Genomic DNA, 24,714 nt, shown 5'->3' with positions numbered 1-24,714 from the left:
ACCCTACTCCATTTATCATCATTCATATAAAAGCAACTATGGAGTAGATGAGACGCTCTTGTCTTCATTATTCACGGCTAGGAAATATTTTGTAAAGATAAGCAGCATAAAAACATTTGATTTCTAAACACTCTGGAAAACTCCAAATGAACTCAGCTCTTTCTCAATAGTCTAGAGACATTAGCAATGGGCTGTTTCTGTAGGGATGGTGCCCGTACTTTCTATCTCACCAAGATGGCACAGAATCCTTAACCATGGTTTACTTTTGGTTAGTCTTAGCACTTCTGCTAACCGAGTAGACACCCGTGTAGACACTCCTGAAGGTCTAAATTCACTGTTAGGAGGGTCTTATGCTCACTGATTCACCTCTAGGAGGGTCCCATGTAAATTACTATTCTACTCATAAGTTTCATCTGTAGGTATGTGTAGGCATCTGCAGTATGTGCTCACCAAACAGAAGCAAGAAGAGAACACTGTAGAGCCCCTCCACACTTGCTACTGAAGCTATCTGGAAGATATTTAATTCTTTCACTCCATTTACACTTAACAAAAGGTCTCAGCTACTATGGGTGAATCACAGCAAACGGAAATAACACTGAATAAAAGTATTTGCCTGTTTGTATGACCTGTTTCATATTCACTTAAAAGTCTGATAGCAACCAGATGCCCCACACTGATGACAAATTTAATTTATTTCCAATTTCTCAAAACTCTTCTACAGATTCAGGCAGCACAGTCACAGCCATTAGGTCACTGAGCTTAGCTGCATCACTAAAGGGATGGAATTGATCAGGCAGATAAATTGCAGTGCATGGTTAAGAGTCTCCTAAGAAGGGGGATGGCAGAAATCCAGATACAAAATAGATGATGAAATGGTCATTTCCATTAAGGAAACATCACATCACAGATATTAATTAGGAAGCACTGTAATAAAGTTAAGTGCATGTGGGGGAAAATGCTGAGTTAAAAGTCACCCCAAGTGTCCTTAGCTTGAGGTCATCACCAATCTGAAGACAGCCACAGATCTGCTATTTTCCACTCCCTTTCCAATTGCTGCAGCTAAGTCAGATCATGGACAATCCCAGAAGGATTCTTTTTCAGGAGACAAACAATCTTCAGGGGAGAGTGATGGAACCAAGAAGGACAGAGGCAGAGACACATACTAATGTTTTCCTTCTAATATTCCCAGGGAAAGTAATATCCCTTATTTACTATAAAATTAATAGCAGATAAGATTCTTTTCATACCATAAGGGAATTAAAGGAAATAAAAAAAGAACTAGCTTTGGATTTAAATGCTCAGCATTTTACCAAGGTTTATTAATCTATGTTCTTTAAAGATAAAAATCCTTTTTGAAAATTGATGGGATATTTCGTTGCTAGTCTTCAGTTCAAATCCTCTGAATGATGAAGGAAGGTCATTGGTTAAAAATAAAGAAACTGCTTGGCCCTCATAGGTTAGAACATAGGTGGGTGGAGTAAACAGAACAGAATGCTGGGAGGAAGAGGAAGTGAGCTCAGATGCAGGGCAACTCCTCTGAGAGACAGACGTCATGCTCTCCTCTCCAGAGCAGATGCGATGCCGCTCCTCTCCAGGGCAGACGCAATGAAGCAAGCCGCCAGGTCGGACATGCTGAATCTTTCCCGGTAAGACTGATGCTACACAGATTATTAGAGATGGGTTGATCAGGATATGAGAATTAGCCAGTAAGGGCTAGAGCTAATGGGCCAAGCAGTGTTTAAAAGAATACAGTTTGTGTGTTGTTATTTTGGGGTATAAGCTAGCCAGGCGATCAGGAGCTGGGGCGGCAGGAACACAGCCCGCAGCTCCCACTACATCTGAATACTAAAAATATTTAAAATTTGTCATTTCTATACACAATGGGAACAGTAACAGCCAGGACTTCCAGAGTTCATGTAAAGAGCATAGTACAAGTGTTCAAATGGTTTAGCTGCCAACAGTGGGTATTCACCAGTCCTTCCCCCACTTTTCATTCTGTAATCTGTGCGCTCTCACCTCCCCCTACGCTAACTTCCTCACCTTCATGCACCTCACGTTCCTACACGAGGATCAGCAGCTACCAACAGTCAAGCACTATGGGAGCTGACAATGCTGAGAACAAAGGGTGTATCTTTCCAGTTCAATACAATTTTGGAAACAACTTCAGAATTATAGAAATTCTTCATGTTATTAACTGAAAAGTCACAAACTAAGGATCTAAGAGAAATTCCTTTGCTGAGATTCTAATTTTAATTTGGCACATAAGCTACATAAATTTTGTTGTTTGCTTTACCTTACCAAACCATGAGATCATGTGGGTAAGAATGTCTAAACAACATGAAGCCATTCTCCCAAGCAGCAAGATAACTTTAAAACCTTAACTACTATGGAAAGCAGCAGTCCAGTAGCCGCTAGAGCAGACACAAGAGTGCTGAAGCTCCTCCAAAGCTCGACTTCCTGAGAACAGTCATTAGACCTTTCCCCTGGGGAGATCTCACACAGAAGGCTGTCTTGACTTTACAAACCTGGAGCTTGTCCAGTGTGAGAAGCCTAGTGTCCAAGAGTTGTACGAGATCAGCACATGTCCCTGCCTGCTTACCATGGAGACTGCCTAAGGTAGTGTGTCGCGGTCCCCCTTGTCCAGCAAGGATGACGCGACCACTGGAGCTCTTCTCACTGCAGGACCTTTAGACAATTGTAAAATTTCTCTCTCTTTTCCTCTCTGGGCAAACCTCTCCCAGCCCTTAAGTAGGCCTGGGCTGCCAACCCCAGAGTGCCAGGTGGGCATTGCCCATAGGTCCACGCATATGCAAGCAGCTGACAATCATTGCGTGATAATAGCATAAGTCAGGCTTTAGCCATAGGAGTTGATTATCACAGAGAGCACTCGCTTTCGGGATCGCGGAGGGCGGGAGCCAGCACCATCAGTTGCGACTCCACTCAGCTCTCTACATATAGCCAACAGGTGTGACTCCACACGGCTCTCTACAGTGGTGGTCACCACATGGGGCAAGCATCCAAGAAAAGCTGACAACAAGATGTCAACAAGGAGCTTAGGAAAATTCTAGCACATTCCTGGGAGTGCAGAACACTATGTGCTACAAATGCCCAGGAAAAACCTGAGCTTTCCATACTGTCCAACCTTGAAGCTTTATGGAAGTGGCAAGGTATGGTTAAGCAGTCATGGGGACCTAGTGGAAGGCTGATAGTGCCAGCAATGCACACAGAGCACTTCAGAAAAGTGAGAGCCTACTGACTCCACTCATCTAAGAAATCTGTACACTCATCAGCTAACCACTAAAAAACTGAACAGAAACCTCTGTGATGACACTCAAGAAACAGTAAAGATTCCACAGAATTTGTTCAAGAAAGGAAGTGATCAATCCAAGCTAATAACAATAATTCTGATTGGGGAATACAGTTTCTAGGGTTGCCATATTATTTAAAATATTCAGATCTCATTATCTGAATATGGACCTGTGTAAAGAATGAGACAAGTGTGCCCCACATCCGGGAATAAGTAGTCAACAGTAAACCAGTAAACTGATGCTGGACTTAGTAGAAAAATGCAAACGTATCTTAAATATGTTGAAAGAACTGAAAAGAACTATGTCTCACTTAGTACTAAAGCAAAGTAAGTATGAGAATGATAATTCTCACAGATATATTAGGGCCTGCCAGTGAGTAAAAGCACGGGCCATCAAACCTGACAACCTGAATTTGATCCCCATAACCCATAGTGGAAAGAGATATCTGATTCCTGAAAATTGTTCTCTGATCTCCAAACCATACTGTGGCATGTACAATAAACAAACAAGCAAACAAACAAACAAAATATAATAAAAATTAAAAAATGGAAAAATTCTTTTAAAAGACACATTAACATAGAGACAAATGGGGGAGGACAGAAAAGAAATTCTGGAACTGAAAAGTACAATAATAGAAATAAAAAATTTACTAGAAGAATTTAAGAGCAGATTAAGCTGGTAAATGAACCAGTGAATTAGATCAAAAATCAATTGAGTCTGAAGAAGAGAAAAAATAAATAATGAAGAAAATGAACAGAGGTCCAAAGACTGGTACACTACTAAGTGTACCAACATCTATATATTTGGAGAGAAAAGAATATTTTAAGACATAAGGGCTTAGGGCTGGGGTTTGGCTCAACTGGTAAAAAGATTGCTAGAAAGGGCTCCTGTAATCCCATCCTGGTGCTGGGGAGGACAGACTAGAGGATTTCAGAGGCTTACTGGCTAGGCAGCCCATCTAATGAGTGAGCCGCAGATCAGTGACAGGCTGTCAGAAAGGAGGTAGAGAGCTCTCCTGAGGGCAACATTCAAAGCTGTCCTCTAGCTTCCACATGCACACGAGCACACATGTAAATGCACCCCTTATATCTGTACCTGCACAACACAAACAAACATTACATAAGACATGATGGCCAAACAATTAATGAATTTGATGACAAAAATAGATCTAAGCATTCCAGAAGCTAATGAATTACAAGTAAAGTAAAAATCAAAGAGATTCATACCCAGAGAAATCATAATAAAACTGTTAAAAAATGAAGACTCCTACGAGAAAAACAAAGGGGAAAATCAAATACTCTCTTGAAGGTTGTCTGAAAATTATCAGAGGCCAAGAGTGCGACATCAAGACCAGAGCTCAGTCTTAACTTTATCATGCACCTCTCTGCATACACTTTAGTTGTATATACTTCTGATATAAGTCAGAGGAGACACTTTAATAACAATAACCCAAATTCTCCCATCCAAGGAACCACCAATCTAATCTAATCTCAAAGCAACAACAGAAAAGAAATTCAGTTTTACAGGCTTAGAAAAAAAACCCAAAAGTCCCAGTAACTGGTGAAATGTTTTGTCTTCCTGTAGCTATGTTCTTTCAGTCACTCACATGGAGGGTGCCACCTGGATATGCCAACAGCTAAAAGATGGGGGATAAAATGTACTCAAGATATTTGTAAGAAAAAAGATAATAATAAAAAAGTATAAATAATAAATTTAAACTACTGGGTCTGGGGCCAGAAAAATGGTTCAGTGAATGGAGGTGCCATCAAGTCTGATGGCCTGAGTTCAATCCCTGGAACCCATACTGTAGGAGAGAAACAACACCCCAAGTTGTTCTCTGACTTCCACATGAGCTGGAGGAAGCAAGCGACCCTTCTTCAACAAATAAAGAAAATGTAATAAAAATAAAATATTGGGTCTATCGCTCAAAGAAGAGAAAAGTCTTGTCTGGGCAGTTTTTGGGGATTCTAGACCATTGTGCAGACACACACATTCACACTGACCTGTGATAATAAGACACTCATTGTGATCCAGCACCTCAGTGAAGAGACGTGAAACAATCAACTCAGGATTGATTAAAAAGCGGATTTCTTCTTGTACAAGTCCTGCACCAGTTACACCACCTCCAACAAAACGATTTGCAAAATCCACCTATTGGAGAAAATGTAGTGTGTAAAACAGTGTTTAGAACACCTACAAACATTACAAAGAAACACTTACTCAATGGGATCAAAATTTTTTCTTTCCTGTGAAAACCAGACCCCCATCTTCCTAAGGAGTGGCTATAGTTGCTTACATATCTTCCTTCTCAGGACAGCTAACACCTCTTCTTTGGGACTTAAACTTCCCAAGAAACCTGGAAAATTCAGCTTTTAGATAAAATATCAAATAAAAACCTTATCTGTGTCCTTCTAGTCCTAAATCAAGATTAGTCTTGCTCTGGGATTTCAAGATCATCTCCCTACATCTAGTTACTGTTCAACCTCCCTCTGTGTATTTTAAGTGATTTTTAAACAATCAAACTTTTATTTTCAGGAGTTGTTTTGCTTCTGTGGAAAAATAAAGGGATAGAATTTTTGTTCCAAATTGAACCCCCAATTTGAATGAATACTACCAACAATTTCTAAAAATACACCCAATGGAGGGAGGAAATGAAAATCCAGTATAAGAACAAAGATTTAACTCCATTAATATTTGCAATTTAGTCTGTAAGTCTACGTCAGCATTTCTTTTTTCTTTTTCTTTTCTTTTCTTTCTTTCTTTTTTTTTTTTTTTTTTGCTTTTTCAAGACAGGGTTTCTCTGTGGTTTTGGAGCTCTTGTAGACCAGGCTGGTCTCAAACTCACAGAGATCCGCCTGCCTCTGCCTCCCAAGTGCTGGGATTAAAGACGTGCGCCATCACCGCCCGGCCTACGTCAGGATTTCTGATTCTGTTCCAGGGTGTGGGCTTGATTCCCGACTGAAGAGCCACGATCCTCAAAGGAGCTCAAGTGGCCTGTCACATTACTTCAGTTTTAGAAAGAGAGATCATGTCTTCAATTAGATTGTTTAGATTATTCTAGAGAGTCCGATTACACAGATTTACACAAGTTAAATATATATATATACCCAAACATACAAGAAAAACAATTTATTACAAACTGTAAGAAGTTTTTCAATTATTATAAAATGTAAGATCTCCCAATAGGCAAGAATACAAATATTATGTTCACCAAAAATGTGAAAAGACAAAAATTAATAAAGGGCAACATATTCTTATTTTACCCATAAGATCTTAGAAAGTACTAAAACCTACTATTGACAAATTATTGAAAAAAATACATATTTGGGTTTGTGCACCAGAGTACTATTGAGATTAAAACTCCAGAATAGTTACTTCTCACATATCTCAATAATGAAATGAGTAAAAGCTGAGCACAGAGGAGGACAATGCAGCTTTTCAAAAGGAGGCGGCATTCGATCCTGAGTTGGCTGGCAGACTAGGGAAAATGGAAAACCTTGTGAACAACTGTTAGAAAGGACTATAAACAGTGTCCCACTATCCCTGCAATGTAGATGACATCACATGGGAGTTACAGGTGATGAGAAGGTGGTCTAGGGTATAGAGAAGTTTGTATTCAAATCTTGAGGTTCTGGGAAAGATTCATTTAGCAACTTGGACCAGGGTTAAGATAACTCAGGGCAGAGTTTTAGTTTCAAGAATACACTAAAAGGATAGGATGCATAATTAACAGCAAAGAGGTAGGCTAGATAACTACTGAATAACTAATAGGCCTCAGGGCTGTGGTAGAGTATAGGAAAATCCAGAAATGAAATAGATAGCATTTGAGAAATGTGGCTATCATTGTGATGCTTCTATGAATTACAAACAGGATTTGAGAGCAACATAACTTGATTTTTACTGGAATCAGGTACATAACTGAAATAAAAAGGTCTGATTTATCAAACTTATACACTACTTGATAATAATTATGAAAAAAACCACACGATATTATTGTGCACTTTTTGATAAAAAGACCCTTGACAGTCATTACTTGAAAAGTGGACACAGAAATACACTGTGAAAGCAAGAGCTTAAAAAAGAAAAGGAAATCCAAAGCTTCTAGTTTTTACAAAAGTACTTATAAAGGGCTCTCTAACAGGTGGAAATCCGCTTCAGTACACGAATATAAGCACATGAGTGTCTTTTTACTTTTAGCCACTCATTTTCCAAGTCTTTTACTTTAAAGGTACTTGCTCATACTACTCAGTTTCTGCATTATGACTTGATAAAAAGAGAAATGATAACACTCCTTATGGAGGTTTTGTTGTTGCCATTCACTATAATATAATTTATTCGCTACATAATGAGCTTTTGGAGCACTGCAATACAATATTCCCTGACCTCCTGGGGAGATGTGGAATGGGTACAAAGAGCAATTAATAAGAGTTAGAAGCCTTTATGGAAGTCTTTTAACTTACCATATTTCATATATAATATAATGCAGGCAAGCGGGGAGAATCTCAACCCTGACTGTTGGTAAATGATTCCTTGTTGAATTGTTCTGTAATGAGAGGTCAGCATTCCTGTGGTGCTAACTAGCAATAGCTTTGCTTAGTTCTTAGGTACATTATGCCTCCCTCATTTTATCTAAGACTTTAATGCAGGAAAGAACCGCATAAAGGAAGAAATGCAACAGAAAGTGATATCCATTTGGAACAATTTTAAGCACACTGAAAAATATTTTTTAAGAAGAAAAAAGTAAGATAATCAGTTTTTCTTCAAATATAAAGAATAGATTACCAATTTAGTTATTTTAAGTGTTTTTGTTTGCAAGTTCAAGGAATCATTGGAAGAATGTGATTTGAGGTAGAAGTGTGTGAGGACATGTGAGCGTGTGCGTGTGTGTGTGTGTGTGTGTGTGAGAGAGAGAGAGAGAGAGAGAGAGAGAGAGAGAGAGAGAGAGAGAGAGAAAGAGAGAGAGAAAGAGAGAGAGAGAAACAGACAGAGAGAGAGAGAGACAGAGAGAGAGAGAGACAGAGAGAGCGATCGCACCATGCTACATCTCAAGCAGACCCTGAAAATGAACTTTGAACTTGTAGCAATCCTAAATGCTGGGGTTACAAGCTGTGCTACCACATCCATCTGGAAAGTGATTTATAACAAAACATAACTGGACAATGAGGAGCATGCCTATAGCCCTGGTACTCAAAAGGCTGAGGCAGGAGGATCATAAGGCTGAAAAGTACATTGGATAATGGAGTGAGTCCAAGGTCAGCCTGAGAAACAAATGAGAAGCTGTTTTACATAACCCAAAATAAATAAAGAGCAAAGAGAACATGCTTCTTTTCAGATTTTATTTATAATTATGCCTACGTGAAAGATTGTTCTAGAAAAAATAAGGTTTTTTAGTTACTTTGGAACTTATGTCCTTGACCTCAAGCTTCTGCCTTGGACTCTCAAATGTTAGGATTACAGCGTGTGACACCGTATCTAGCTTCTTAATTCTCAGATTTTGGAAAAAAATTCTCTCAGATTTTGGAAAAAAGTAATGATAGTAACAACTTCATAGCAAGGATTAAGTACTAGAGAGGATTACCTGCTTTCAACAGAGAAAAGACAGTACAAATAGCTACAACATGTGCTCTGAGAGTTATCCATGGGGAAGAAGCCTGTTTCATCCATCAGTCTTAAATGTCTGCCTCCTACACCCAAACAAGGCTTCTGCTGGCATAAAAACATCTCAAGCTAGTCATGATTTGGGGCAAAAACAAACCCTTAAAGAAAAAGAACAAAACTGCCTGCTGACAGCTTGTCAAGACCAGGCCCCGGGAACTTCATCCTCTGTCAATTCACAATCAGTGTCTGAACCAAGAGGACTGATGTTGTCCAGATCTTGGGACTTTTCTGTCAAAAGCTTTTATAATAGGCACATGAGCATACATGGGCAAATAGCAGCTGTCAAAGTGATCTGTTCTGTGTTTTCTTCCATCCTTTTTTGCATTAGACAAATTTAGGAGACAAACAAGTTTTCAAATATCCTTTTCTGTCAGAAACCTGGCAAGAGGCATCTTAATGTACATATACTTCTGATATTTACCTACCTGTAGCATGCCTCGGCCATTACCTTCTATGGTACCCTCGTAAGTGACATGTAATCGTGTCAGGGCTTTTTCACATCTACAAAGTAGAAGGTATTTTCTTAGATAAGTAATTCACACACATCTGAAAATACAAGTGACAATGAACAAACAAACAAACAAAACCACCCCGAATCTCAAGAACCAGAAATAATGTTAACAATCATGATATTTTTCCTCACTCAAATATGCATATTTTCATTAAAATGAGAAAGAATATAATTTTCACCTATATGGAATTAAGAATTAAAAAATTTCTCAAGACACAAAAATGAGAATATTTGAAACCTTATTATCATGCTGGAGTTTGCAATTGCCTGGTTCTTAGAGGAACCCTATTTTCACTAGTTTGATAACTAGTGTTTAGAGAGGGGTGCCAATGGGATTCTGACCTATGGAATTTTTATATTAACAATGTTGACAGATAAACCTAACATTTGTAAGTAAGTATTCAGGAGGCACAATCATTTTCTTTTTTTCCATAATCTATGGGTACTGAGATACTGCCCTTTGTTACATTGGGTTGATAATTTCATTGCATTAACAACGTTTAAAGATGTTATTCTTTTTTCTTAGTAGATTCACCTCCCCCAATTGATATATTGAATAAAAAAGCTATATTAAATTATAATAAATATGACATACCTATTATAACATATGGATGTTAACCTAAATAGTACTCTTATACTGTTTTTGGAGTAGGTGGTGAATAAGTACACAAACAAAATACACTCGTGTGAGTTCTAGGAATGGAATGCAATTAGATAACTTTAAAATTCCCTCTCATGGTCCTAGCTTCCTAGTCATTTTATTCAAAGGGGATATGAGGGCATATGATATATGGCTATAGGGATACAACTGAAAGACAAAGGGGCATGAGCCAGGAATCTGTGAACTGTCAACTGGGACTAGTTTGGTTGGCAACATTTCTCCAAAGCGGAAGCTGGCAACCATGGGCATTGGTTCTCAACTAATTAGGGAATAGGTACAAACTCGGTGTGGCTCGCCTGAAAAATCCTTTAACCTCCTAGTAGCTCTCCACTCTTGCCCCAAGCACGGCTAAAGTACCGCTAACAGTCAAAGGGCTACCTGGAATATGCCAGAAACAGACCTAGGAAAGCCTTTGATTGATCCCATGGCACCCATGCAGTCACATACTCTTGGCAGTATCAACAATCTTTATTTATCCTTCATTCTCCCTCTTTATTTATTTATTTATTATTATTATTTGGTTTTTCAAGACAGTGTTTCACTGTGTAACAGTCTTAGTTATCTTAGAACTAGTTCTATAGACCAGACTGGTTTTGAACTCACAGGAATCCACCTGCCTCTGCCTCCCAAGTACTGGGATTAAAGGTATGTGCCACCATGCCAGGCTATCATCCCTCTTTAAGTGCATGCATTTTTCTAGTCCTGTGGAGCCTGGGAGACTGATTTTAACTACATTTCCCAGCTCACTCATGAAGCAGCTAAAACAAACAAGACACCAATAAAGTAAAATTAAGTTAGAAAAGTACTAAGTTAGGTTCTGCTTATCAGAGTTAAAGGGACAATTGGTCTCACATAGGGACAGTTACTATATTCCTTTCACAAAGCATCCACGTCAGTGTCTGCATTTCCACCTGTCCAGGGGGATGTTGGGTGCCCTTTATGTTAGTGCAGGCCAAACTAATACCAAAGTGACATGAATAAAACATACGTGTTCCTCAATTCCTGTTTCAGCATAGTAGAGGAGCAAAGAAAAGAAACGCTCCCCACTCTAGTCTGGATGGGAGACACAGTAGGATGTTTAGTTCGAGGCAACACATTTTAATAGAAATTAATGAAATCAAGGTATGTCAAAGGAAAGTTTATGATCCAAAAATGAGTTATATACACCTGTGTGAAAGTTAGAAGTAGAGGTCAAGAAGGCAATTTTAAGGTATGTAAAAGGTCAAATGTTGAAGAACTTAACAAATCATATTCACTAATTGTAGTGTCAGAAAAATAATCAAGAGTGGGGGAAGAGACTTAAAGACGACAGATGATTTTGGTGAACTACTGTGTTAGGTACCTCATAGCTAACAATGGAATGGACTGTGCTAAAACAATGAATTTCCCAGCAACGCGCCTGTCTGGTCTGCATCTATTGAAGGGATGGCAGAGTCACTGGCATTCTAGTGGGCTTCCTGGTCCACCTTCGTATCTAACTGCCATGGATCTAAGCACACATCTTTCCTGGCTCATGTCCTCTCTGTTCATGCTGTTTATTTCTGCCCACTTCTCTCTAGTACGAATCATTTAATTTTTCTATTTTTTATATTTATTTATTTTTTTTTTTTGGTTTTTCAAGACAGGGTTTCTCTGTGGTTTTGGAACCTGTCCTGGAACTAGCTCTTGTAGACCAGGCTGGTCTCGAACTCACAAAGATCTGCCTGCCTCTGCCTCCCAAGTGCTGGGATTAAAGGCGTGCACCACCACCGCCCGGCTAGTACGAATCATTTCAATCATGCACTCAGTCCGCTCAAGTTCTCCTTTCACAAACAAACATCTGTGATAACCACAGCATCACCTAGGCAGATAGGTCCCTTCAAGGTGACCACCATAAGGGTTATTCTTCTTCACCAAATCTGAACAAAAATACAAACAATGAAAAAAAAGCCAGAAATAAGAAACATTTCTTAACATGAACTATATACCGAAATGTGCACACAATAAGTGTTATCATATCTTTTGTATTTAAAAAGCTGGCCCATATTTATTTAACCAGTTACCATTGGGAACTTGCTCTAGATTAGGAAACGTATGAAAAACTTCAGAGTAGTAAAAATCTTACAATTGTGGATTAACTCAGACTGGCTATTACTCTCCTCAGCTTTTCCAGATAAAACTTGAAAAACAAACTGTATTAAATGCGAAATCAATCGAATCTCAAAATTCCTGACCTGCCAATTCTAAAACACAGTAAATGAGATGTTTCTGTGTCCTGTCCTCTAAGAGAAGAATCCATGAAAATATAAAGGCTGACTGCACAGGGTGCCAGGGAGAACACTGATGTTCACTTGGCAGCATCTTTGTATAGAGAAACCTCTCAGCCCTGAACAAAATGTGCTTCAGAAGTCTAGACGAGGTCAAAAGATGAGAATTTTATTTAAAAGACACATTCTTATAATTAGAAGCAAGGATGAATCATTTATGGGAAGAGACTCCTTGGATGCAGGGCAGTTAAGGGCTGAAAACCCATCTTTCCAAGAGATGTCAAAAATAATCCTCTCATGATCAAATAGACTTTGTAATTCTAAGGTTGAATTTTGTTGTTGTTGTTTTGTTTCTTTGAGGCAAGATCTATTAATATTGCCCTGGCTGTCCTGGAGTTTGCCTTGTAGACCAGGCTGGCCTCGAACTCCCAGAGATCTGCCTGTGGCGCCCAACGTGGGGCACTGAATCTACAGAAAGCCTGAAAAAGCTTGGGAAAGAATAGAGTAAAGCATGTTTTCTTGGTAACAACAATTTCTCGGGTCTGCTCTGCCTGCTAGAGGCAAGCAAGCGCTCTCATCTAAGAGAGGCTTCCTGACTCAGCTTCAGCTGCAAAACCCTGCAGCTCATTAAGAGGTCCTGCCACAAAACACTTAAATGGTATTGATAAAAGCTGACTACTGAATGCTTGTTTGTTTTCGGCCGTAGCAAAAAAAAAAAAAAAAAAAAAAAAAAAAAGTTGTGCTGTTTTAAAATGCTGACATGCTGACATTCTGGTCCATCCTCCCAGGGCAAACTCTGACTGTTTGAGGCAGGAGGGCCGACTACAGAGAAAGGACTTGATTGTTGTCTGTGGATGTAATGCTACAGTTTGCTTGTTGGCAAAGACCTTGAAACGCCACAGAGTTATGGTGGTAAACATGGCTACAGCCGGTACCTCCGCCATGAGGCTGGAAAGCTAAGGAATGGCCTAGATTTAGCTGGCAAAGCCACGGCTTTAATCCTACCCATATTGCTCAATAATTTAAAGGCTCGTGTGGTCAAAAAAAGAGAGATATACAATAAAGAGAGATTCAAAAACAAAAAAAACTTTAAATAATTTACAGTGTGTTTAAAAATATATCCAGGCTAAAAATTAAAGTTCTTAAAAATAAAATAAAAAAAAAGAGAGTAGTTGGGTGTGATAGTACACACCTTTAATCCCAACACTTAGGAGACAGAGGGAGATTGACCTCTGTGACTTCAAGGTGTGGTAGCACACGCCTTTAATCCCAATGCCTGGGAGGCAGAGACAGGCGGATCTCTGAGAGTTCAAGGACAGTCTGGTCTACAGAGTTATTCCAGAACAAATATATACAGAGAATATAAAAGAAAAATAAAGAAAAATAAGCCACGTAAAAATGGAAAATTCACAGAGAGTCTGGATTCTTTGTACTATTGTATTTTCTTTAAAATTTTTGACTGTGAAGGAGCTAAGTACAGAGAGACATTTCATTATATGGGCTGCCAAGCTAAACCAGAATGGATACAAGGGTATTATGATTTCAGAATATGGGTCTAAGGATATGATGCTTTGGAGAGGGTCTTCTTTTGTTTTCACAGAGGATGAGACTCTGTGGATTGTGTCTCTACCAATATGGTATGATAGACCACGCCCTCCTGAAAGGTTGCTGTGAACACCTTCAGAAAATTACTTCACTCAACTGCCGACTGAGATGACCCTGACACACAGGTTACACCATGAAAGATCTGAATACAGCGCCCCCATTCAGCAGGAAGCAGTTTGGAGAAAAAAACTGCGCCCATGTTCCCAAATATTGTTTATAAATGTTCTTTTACATTTAAAGGGGGATATGATATAGATATGAATAATTTGCATTGGTGTGGATTTGAAGGTCAATTTTGTTATATGTATATGCATATTTCTAATCTTGATTAAGGTATTGTGATTGTATAGTTCATTTAAAAATGTAATGTATAGGGGCTGGAGAGATGGCTCAGCGGTTAAGAACATGGACTGTTCTTCCGGAGGTCCTGAGTTCAATTCCCAGCAACCACATGGTGGCTCACACCATCTGTAATGAGATCTGGTGCCTTCTTCTGGGGTGCAGGTATACACACAGGCAGAACACTGTATACATAATAAATAAATAAATCTTTAAAAAAATGTAATGTATAATTAGGAAATATAGGTTGTTAATGGATAATCATCAATAATAGTCAAGCTTGTAGTCATGTTATTTAGATTTTCTAGATGTGCATAGATATATTTTAGATAGGCATTCTTCATATCTTTCAAAGGCTACAGAATATGGCATTTGAATGTTTTAATAACTTAGGACTCTTCATGACAATGAGACACGTCTGCTCCTGGCAGCACCAATCTACTTCAAGAGGAAGATGGGCATCGAAGAGGCTCCTTATGGAGTTTGATAGCCATTTGGGCAAGAAACTGCTCTTGCCTGGACTGTTGCATAAACTGGACACAGAGAACCCGCAGAAAGAGGACTGCTGAACTTGGCTAAAGGTGAGATGGTTTTTCGGGGTTCCTGACTCATAAAAGAGTCTGCGAGACATTCTGCAGGACACAGCAAAAAATGACTGAACAACTGTCTTTAGAATTTCCTGCTTGATGAAAATGTCTGCTGGATACTATGGGCCTGTAGGCCGAAGATGGATGCCCCAACAGTACAAAAGAACTTTGGGTGACTGTCCAGGCAGCAAGATGTCTCTGTCATTTCTAGAGTTTGAAGTTTCTTAGTTCTTGTTTACTTAGGTAATATTATATCCTTCTGGAGTCTTTGATGGAGCTGAAGAATAAATAGATAGTTATAGTTTTCCTTAGTTATGATAAAAGATAAAATAGATGTAAATATTGTAACTGTAATTCTTACTTGATAACTGTTTTGCTATATGTAATTGTACTATGTTAAAATGAAAGCCTTCTTTTTTTGTTTAAACAGAATAAGGGGAAATGATGTGGGAGTGATATCTTTCTATCTTTTGTTTCATTGGTTAAGTAATAAAGAAACTGCCTAGGCCCATTTGATAGGCCAACCCTTAGGTGGGTGGAGTAAACAGAAGAGAATGCTGGGAGAAAGAAGCCTAGTAAGGAGTCGCCATGATTCTCCCACTCCAGACAGATGCAGGTTAAGATCATTCCTGGTAAGCCAGCTCGTGGTACTACACAGAATATTAGAAATGGGTTAGATCAATATGTAAGAGCTAGCCAATAAGAGGCTGGAACTAATGGGCTAGGCAGTGTTCAAAAGAATACAGTTTCCGTGTAATTATTTTGGGGCATAAGCCATGCGGGCGGCCGGGTGCCGGGGACGCAGCCCCACCGCTCTTATATCAACAGAGTGGCGCCCAATTATTGATATTAATTTAAGGTCAATTTTATTATATGTATATGTATTTCTGATATTTATTAAGGTATTGTGATTGTGTAGTTCACTTAAAAATGTAATGTATGTAGGTTGTTAATGGATAATTATCAATAATAGTCAAGTTTGTAGTCATGTTAGTTAGATTTTCTAGATGTGCATGCATATATTTCAGATAGGCATTCATCATATCTTTCAAAGGCTAGAGAATATGGTATTTTAAATGTTTTAATAACTTAGGGTTTTTCATGACAATGAGACACTCTGCTCCTGGCAGCACCAATCTACTTCATCGAAGAGGCACCTTATGGAGTTTGATAGCCACTTGGGCAAGAAACTGCTCTTGCCTGGACTGTTGCATAAACTGGACACAGAGAACCCACAGAGAGAGGACTACTGAACTTGCCTAAGGTGAGATGATCTTTCGGGGTACCTGATTCATGAAAGAGTCTGCAAGACATTCTGCAGGATACAGCAGATAGTGACTGAGTTGCCTTTAAAATTTCCTGCTTCATGGAAATGTCTGCTGGACACTATGGACCTGTAAGCCGAAGATGGATGCCCCAACAGTACAGACGAACTTTGGGTGGCTGTCCAGGCAGCAAGATGTCTCTATCATTTCTAGAGTTTGAAAGTTGCTTATTTCTTGTTTGCTTAGGTAATATTATATCCTTCTGGAGTCTTTGAGGGAGTTAAAAAAAATATATATATAGTTATAGTTTTCCTTAGTTATGATAAAGATAAAATAGATATAAATATTGTAATTTTTACTTAATAACTGTTTTGTTATATATAATTTTGTTATGTTAAAGTTAAAGCCTTCCTTTTTTTGTTTAAACAGAAAAAGGGGAAGTGATGTGGGAGTGTCATATATCAATCTGTTGATTTCATTGGTTAAGTAATAAAGAAACTGCTTGGCCCTCATAGGTTAAAACATAGGTGGGTGGAGTAAACAGAACAGAATGCTGGGAGGAAGAGGAAGTGAGCTCAGACTCGACAGCTCTGCTCTCTGGAGCAGACGCCATGCTCCCCTCTCCCCAGCAGACGCAATAAAGCTCCGTCCCAGGATGGACGTAGGCTAGAATCTTCCCGGTAAGCACACCTTGGGGTGCTACACACCTGAATAAAAATGGGCCAAGCAGTGTTTAAAAGAATACAATGCATGTGTTGTTATTTCGGGGCATAAGCTAGCTAGGCAGCCATGAGCCGGGCTGTGGGAAGAGGCCCACAGCTCCCACTACATGCCTGCCTCTGCCTCCTGAGTGCTGGGAATAAAGGAGTGTGCCACCACCACCCGGCTTGATCATTAATTTTATTATTACCTTTCCCATTCTGGAAAATCTTCAAGACTCTGTCTTGTAAACGTCACTAATCCGGTAGGTTCTACAGAAGTCATAAAAGAAAACAAACACACAAAGTATTAATTTTGAGTTGACATACTCAACAAAAGAATCTCACTAACAGTATCTAAAACATAAGTAGAACAGGCTCAGTGATTACACCTGCAATCACACCACTCAGGCAGGGCTGGAGGCAGGAGGATCAAAAGTTTAAACTCATCTTTAGATGTTCATTCTGTGACATACTGAATCTGCAGACAGGACACAGAGCTTAAAATAATGACTAAAAATGCTACCTTCTTACCATTAGGATCTCCTTCTATAAAACAGTACTCCTCACTGAAGAGAACTGTGAAGAGCAATGCAGTAGTGTGATCTGAGAGCTGGCACTTTGTGGCTTTAAAAACTAAAAAGTAAGAATTTAGGGAAAAGATGATCTATTTTTGAATGTAGCCAATAATTTTGGAGAAAAATATTTTTTTGGCTATATTTACTGTTTTTTTCTCTTTCTTTCTTTCTTTTTGCTTTGTTTGTTTTTAGTCAAAAGCAAAAAATAAGTCAGCTGGCCAGAAGTAATCTGTCTGCTTCAGACCAAAGAATAAGCTAAAAGGCTGATGCCATGTCTGCTGTCTTCTGAGGGAAAAAGGCTCTTAAGCCTAAGAAAGAGATGTCAGAAACTATTAGTGGTAATGGCATTGAGTGCAATAACAGTTCAGCGATAATGTCATTCTCTCATTCTTGTGGACAATTCTGCATTTCTTTACTCCCAGCAACATACAGAACAACTCAAATATTATACAGGTCAGCAGTATTAGAACCAGAACTTTTTGTTAATATGGATATTAAAATGGTCTTTGGATTATCTAAGATAAATGCACAGCAATTTGTCAAATCAAATATCCAAACACAAGAGAAGCACTGAATATACATAAGAAACCAAGGTCTAGCTTGTCATTCAATTACCTAGCAGAGAAATGAGGTCATTAAATGTCATTTACACGTAAAAGAGACTAAGAGAAATTGGTAAACACTGCGGGCAAGGCAAAAGAAGGAAGAGAAGGGGGAGAATAACAGGGCTATCCAGATAGAAACAGTAACGCATCTTTTTTGTTTGTTTGTTCTTTCAAGACAGGGTTTCTCTGCAGCTTTGGAGCCTGTCCTGGAACCAGCTCTTGTAGACCAGTCTGGCCTTGAACTCACAGAGATCCGAGTGCTGGGATTAAAGGCGTGCACCACCACGGCCTGGCAACACAACATCTTGAGAGCATGTTTAAGTCATCAAGTTTTAAATATTTAACCTATAATATTCTTTATTTCTGAAGTTATATAAACTAATTTAATTCAGAAAACTTTTACATTTTATAGTTCTGAAGTCCTTATCATGAATATTAAATACATATGTTTAACAAAACTGAGAAGTAGGTCCTGCTAGAATTATGTCTTATCTATTCTAAAACTATGTTTTGGTTTCGTTTCTTTCTGAAACTAGTTTCTGAAAGCAGTATACTATTTTACAGTGGTGCTACCGAGGTATGGGTCTGGATTAAAATACAATTTTCCCCCAAAAGACTGGCGTCTGCTTTAATAATCAGCTTGAGGCATCACTGGCTTGAAATTGGATTAAATCCTGTTGCAGGCCTTTGCAGACCACACTGGCAGTAAGATTGTAGGTCTGGCACTTGAAGCTTCTCCCTCTTCCTCTATCCAGAGTCACAGTTGAGATGTATAAGTCTCTGCTGTCTGCCTCTGCACAGCCAGGTTCATTTCTCCTTTATCCTTGACTAAGTACACAGATGTGTGATGTGACAGTTCTGTGTGGCAGCTCACCTATGACAGTCCTCCATTTCTGAGTATCTTCTCTTCTTAGAGAAATACAGTGTGATGGAACCTCCTACCATACATGGTGTCTTGGAGCGTAATGCAATATGGTACTTTAAGCCAATTTCTGCAGTCTCTCCACAGCAGACTCCAGAAACTCTGCTTTCCCTTTCGTATTATTTCCCTCACCAGAGTCACACCAAGACCTAGAGTAACATTGTGCTGTATTTCTACAGAAGTAAATTACTATACACAGTAATTTATACAGTAATGGGGGATGGGCAGAAAAGAAGCAACTTTCGTTTATATAAATTTATTTATTTATATTAATTTCTTCAACCTAAGTTCCAAAGCTTATGAGGGTTTATACATTTCTAGGTAAAAAAACAAAAGCTTTTAAATTTTTCCTCAAAGTAAATGAAGTCTTAAAACTTAGAAAAATCAATTAGCTTTTAGAAAAGGATTAGGATTTGACCTTCAGAATACAAAAGTCAGCTTTCAATAACTTATTTATATCTAAAACATGTTAGTAAAAATAATAGCTTGACCTCTCTTTTTCCTCCCCCCCTCCCCCCGTGTAAGTCAGAGAATGTTAGGGCATTCCTCAGGTATTACCAACTTTCTTTCTTTCATTCATTCATTCATTCATTCACCCATTTGCTTATCTCACTGGCCTAGTAGGCTAGTTTGGTAGCTTGTCAAGTAGGTTAGGCTGGCTGGCCAGAGAATACAGGTACTAGCCCATCTCTGTTATTCCAATGCAGAGATTACAAATGCCCACCATCACGCCTGACTTTTTTTCACTAGGGAATCAACCTAAGGTCTTTGCCTGAACTTTACCAACTCAACTCCCCAGCCCAAAGGTCACATTTTTAACAAATCATTCTAAATTCTAATTTAATTGTGTTTCTTATAAGCCTGAACAACCCTGCATCTTCCTTAACATTTCTTTCAGTATAGGGTGCAAAACTAAATTAAGTAAACTATAAATACTATTTTATTAAGAATACGGCTTTCCCCTTAAATATCAAAATCTTCTTCACCAGACTTCTTTCTAAAAATCTGACCAATATTTAGCAACATTACATTGAAAGGGGTAAATGACCTTATAATGATTTCAAGACCTGACTTAAGACAATCCTCTAAGCTGAAGACTAGAAAAGAAGAAAGCTCATTTCACTTGACCAACCAGACCTGACTTACTTAGCAAGTCTTTTGGCTTTCTTGTACTTTGTAGGAAAGTCTACCTACTGGTGATAGCTAACATATTAAGTATGCATCCTCTTGCTTCATATCTGCAACTACCCTAGAGGTAATTATAATTATCTTTCTATCTCACAGATGAGAATCTGCTTTAGGGACAGTAAGATAGTAAGGTCCTACAGAGGAAGACAGATATGTATACCTAAGTTTGACTCAATCTCATAAAAATCCTATGACAGGCTTAGTGGATATACTGGTCAGTTTTTACTATCAACTTGTCACAATCTAGAGTCACCTTGGGAGAAGGAATATCAGTTGGGGAATTGTCCAGATCAAATTGGTCTATGGCCATGTCTGTGAGAGACTACTTTGCCTGATGACTGACTGGGAGGGGCCAGTCTATTTTGGGCAGTACCATCCCTGGGCAGGTGAGCCTGAGCTGTGTAAGATGAGGGAGTAAGTAGCGATCCGTCATAGTGTCTGCTTCAGCTCCTGCTTGAACTCCTGCCGTGATTTCCCTTAGCAATAAGCTGTCACCTGAAAGGGGAAGCTAAAGTAACCCTCTCTCCAAGCTGCTTTTTTATCATTCTGTTTATCATGGTTACAAACTAGGACAATGGGGCAGGAAAGAGGAATGAGAGGAAAATCAAATGATTTTATCTATAAAAGGTACGCCTGCAATTTTTTTTTTTTTTCTCGAGACAGGGTTTCTCCGTAGCTTTTGGTTCCTGTCCTGGAACTAGCTCTTGTAGACCAGGCTGGCCTCGAACTCACAGAGATCCACATGCCTCTGCCTCCCGAGTGCTGGGATTAAAGGCATGCGCCACCACCGCCCGGCTTGCAAATTTTTCTTTAAATAAGAAGCATCCTAATGTATTTTCTGGTCATTATACTTTCTTTTGAAAGTCATATTGGGTCACTACAACCCTTGGGTATTTATTTCAAAGTACATAGGACTAATTTGAGATATTACAGTATACATTTATGTCTATACATGAACAGTATAAATCTAAGATATTATATTAAATATTATTATTTAAATGTATTTGAACAAGCAAGTATACTTCAAAATACAAAACATTTTTTCAGATTATTTGAGTTGAATTTTTACCATCAGCAAGAAAAATTATAGTTATGAATGAAAGGAATTTACTTTTCTCTGTGACTCTTCGGAAGTAGCAGAAGAGTGTTTTCAGTTTCTCTGGTTTCCTTGATGAACGTCCTTCAAACAACCTGAAAAAGACCAGAAGTAAAAGGATTAAAATGCCTTTGTAATTCATAAACACCAAATCTCTATTTTTAATTCAATACTAAAAACAAATTCTTCCAGAATCTGTCCTGGGACTTTGGAGAAGCAGAAAGCTGATGCGGATACCAAGGGCATCAAGCGAGCATTCAACCTGCCTGTAACTAGGCTCCTTCATGGCCAGCTGAATCAACAGCAGTGCTCGTCTCCCAGCTAGTCCTCCAGCCCAAACAAGGCACTGTTCTGTACCAGGGACAATTCAAGCCACGCAGTTAATGTCTTCATGGCAAATACTATTTATAATGCATAATATTACTAAGTAGTTATGTACCTAAACAAACGGTATCTCAGAAAAATCCTCATTTTGAGTATTTGTAATAAAAGACACAGACAGCTATGACAAGACACTGGGACTGAATAAGCAGTCATTGGTAATTAAACAAATCTTGTTCTGGACTAGATGTTTCTGTCTTCCAAATATTTGTGTTGACTACAAAATCCCCAACAAGGTTCTATTTGGAGATAAGGTTTATAAGGCTGTGGAGAAGGCTAAGTGAGGTCAGATGAGAAGATCTAAGTCCTACAGGGTTGGGTTCCTAAGAAGAGGATGCAGCGGGTGAGACAGTGAGAAGACACAGTCTATAAGACACGAGGAACTCTCACCTCACACCGAATCACTAGCCCTCAAAACTGTCAAAAGATAAGCTTTGCTGTTTGAGCCACCAAGCCCGTGCTGTTTTTTCTAGCAGTCTGAGTTAACACAGATCCTTTGCTTGGTAATAAAACCCAAGTCTTCTCTATGCTGCCCAGTATCCAGCAATCTCGATATGCACTGCGTGATTCTATTTTCTTTGTAATGGCATGACATTGTTATTGTTAACATGTAATGCAATTTATCCAGAGGAAAAAAATGCAGGGCTTTAGAAGTGAATGACCTGGGTAAGTAGTTCATTATAAGATTTCACACACAAAAGCACTTTTGGGCCTAAGACCTAGCTTTCCAAAGGCATTTAAAAAGCATGTGAAGATTCAGTGGCTATAAATAATGAAGATTTCCTGCCCCTAGTCATATATTCTGCCTTTAAATCCAAAAAGCCTTCAAGTAAAAGTCTTCTTTAGTAAGTGGCAAAATGGGTACCATTTTTCATGATTAGAAGAACAATCTTATGTAAGAAAGGGGAAAGGCAATTTACAGAAAATCCTACAACTAAAATGAATTAGAAAATGGAAAGGAAATACAGCAAAGGATGCTGTGTAGATGGATCTGAAATCAGAGTCAACTTCTGGAAAAACATGTATGATCATTACCTAAAAGGAATGCCAATACTGCACAGTATTTTAATCTACCATATGCTCTACCTAAAAAAATAGTTTAACAGTACCTATAAGGTTAGTTTTACTCACTTCAGATTTGCTGTTCTAAAATAGTTACTACAAACATGTTTAAATCTAGCTGCCAGCTAAAAAAGAGACTATAAAAACAAAGGTTTCCTCTTGATCTACTCTTAATATGCCAACTAGGACAAAGTCTGTATAAATAAAAATGACGATGAGAAGGAAAAAATCACATGGCAGTTTAATTAAACATCCTACATCAATAAGCATGATTTACTAAAGAAATACCTTGATCTCTATACAAAATCCCTTTCTAAAATTACTACTTAACAGAAGAAAGGATAATGATGGAGGAAGGTCATTGGTTAAAAAATAAACTGTTTGGCCCTCATAGGTTAGAACATAGGTGGGTGGAGTAAACAGAACAGAATGCTGGGAGGAAGAGGAAGTGAGCTCAGATGCAGGGCAGCTCCTCTCAGGGCCAGATGTCATGAAGCAAGCTGCCAGGAACCCTTGGCCCAGGCAGAGAGAGATTGACCTCTGTGACTTCAAGGTGTGGTAACACACACCTTTAATCCCAGTGCCTAAAAGGCAGAGACAAACAGATCTCTGTGAGTTCAAGGTGTAGTAACACACACCTTTAATCCCAATGCCTGGGAGGCAGAGACAGGTGGATCTCTGAGAGGTCAAGGACAGCCTGGTCTACAGAGTTATTCCAGGTCAAAGATACAAAAAACCTGTCTCAAAAAACAAAAAATAAAAGTAAAAATGAACAAAATAGAGGTTAAAATAAAGCACACAAAAATGAAAAATACACAGAAAAATTTTGATACTGTATGCTATTATGCTCTGTTTAAATTGTTTAAATGCTGAGGAAGGAGCGACAGCTGCTAAAAGATATTTGTTTATAAATACTGCTAAACTAATCTAAGATAGATATTTTCAAGACACCTTGACTTTAAAATTTAAATCTAAGGACATGATGCTTTGAAAAAGAGTTTCTTCTTTTGTTTTCACAGAGGATGAGACACTGTGTATTGCTTCTATTCCAATATGGTATGATGGACCACGCCCTCCTGAAAGGTTGCTGTAAACACCCTCAAAAAATTACTTTGCTCAACTGCCAATTGAGATGAACCTAGCAGACAGGTTACAACATAAAAGACCCAAATAACAGGGCCCCCATTCAACAGAAAGCAGTATGGAGAAAAAAAAACTGCGTCCATGTTCCCAAATATTGTTTATAAATGTTCTTTTACATTTAAAGGGGGAGATGATATAGGTATGAATAATTTGCATTACTATAGATTTTAAGGTCGATTTTGTTATATGTATATGTATTTCTGATACTGATTAAGGTATTGTGATTGTGTAGTTCATTTAAAAATGTAACGTATATAGGTTGTTAATGGATAATCATCAATAATAGTCAAGCTTGTAGTCATGTTAGTTAGATTTTCAAGATGTGCATAGATATATTTTAGATAGGCATTCTTCATATCTTTCAAAGACTGCAGAATATGGCATTTAAAATATTTTAATAACTTAGGGGTTTTCATGACAATGAGACACATCTGCTCCTGGCAGAACCAATCTACTTCAAGAGGAAGATGGGCATCAAAGAGGCTCCTTATGGAGTTGGTTAGCCATTTGGGCAAGAAACTGCTCTTGCCTGGACTGTTGCATAAACTGGACACAAAGAACCCGCAGAGAGAGGACTGCTGAACTTGCCTAAAGGTGAGATGATCTTTCGGGGTACCTGATTCATGAAAGAGTCTGCGAGACATTCTGCAGGACACAGCAGATAGTGACTGAACTGCCTTTAAAATTTCCTGCTTCATGGAAATGTCTGCTGGAAACTATGGGCCTGTAGGCCGAAGATGGATGCCCCAACGGTACAGAGAAACTTTGGGTGACTGTCAAGGCAGTGAGATGTCTCTGTCATTTCTAGAGTTTGAAAGTTGCTTATTTCTTGTTTGTTTAGGTAATATTGTATCTTTCTGG

The 24,714-nt window shown here is 38.6% G+C and overlaps 1 protein-coding gene across 2 annotated transcripts in view; it reads right to left on the bottom strand.

The window, feature by feature from the left end:
* Parg (poly(ADP-ribose) glycohydrolase) overlaps window positions 1–24,714 on the bottom strand; it is a 109,774-nt gene that overhangs the window by 32,299 nt on the left and 52,761 nt on the right. For both annotated transcript variants that reach the window (XM_057770781.1, XM_057770782.1), the window contains 4 exons: window positions 21,283–21,362; window positions 17,091–17,151; window positions 9,392–9,467; window positions 5,312–5,459 (listed from right to left, as the gene is read on the bottom strand). In XM_057770781.1, coding sequence (XP_057626764.1) covers window positions 5,312–5,459; window positions 9,392–9,467; window positions 17,091–17,151; window positions 21,283–21,362 — 365 coding nt within the window. The remainder of the gene's footprint in view (window positions 1–5,311; window positions 5,460–9,391; window positions 9,468–17,090; window positions 17,152–21,282; window positions 21,363–24,714) is intronic.

The sequence above is a fragment of the Chionomys nivalis genome, chromosome 5 (assembly GCF_950005125.1).
Source record: "Chionomys nivalis chromosome 5, mChiNiv1.1, whole genome shotgun sequence".
Taxonomy (NCBI): Eukaryota; Metazoa; Chordata; class Mammalia; order Rodentia; family Cricetidae; genus Chionomys; species Chionomys nivalis.
Note: the sequence above shows the minus strand (reverse complement) of the source record. Positions and strands in the feature narration are given on the sequence as shown.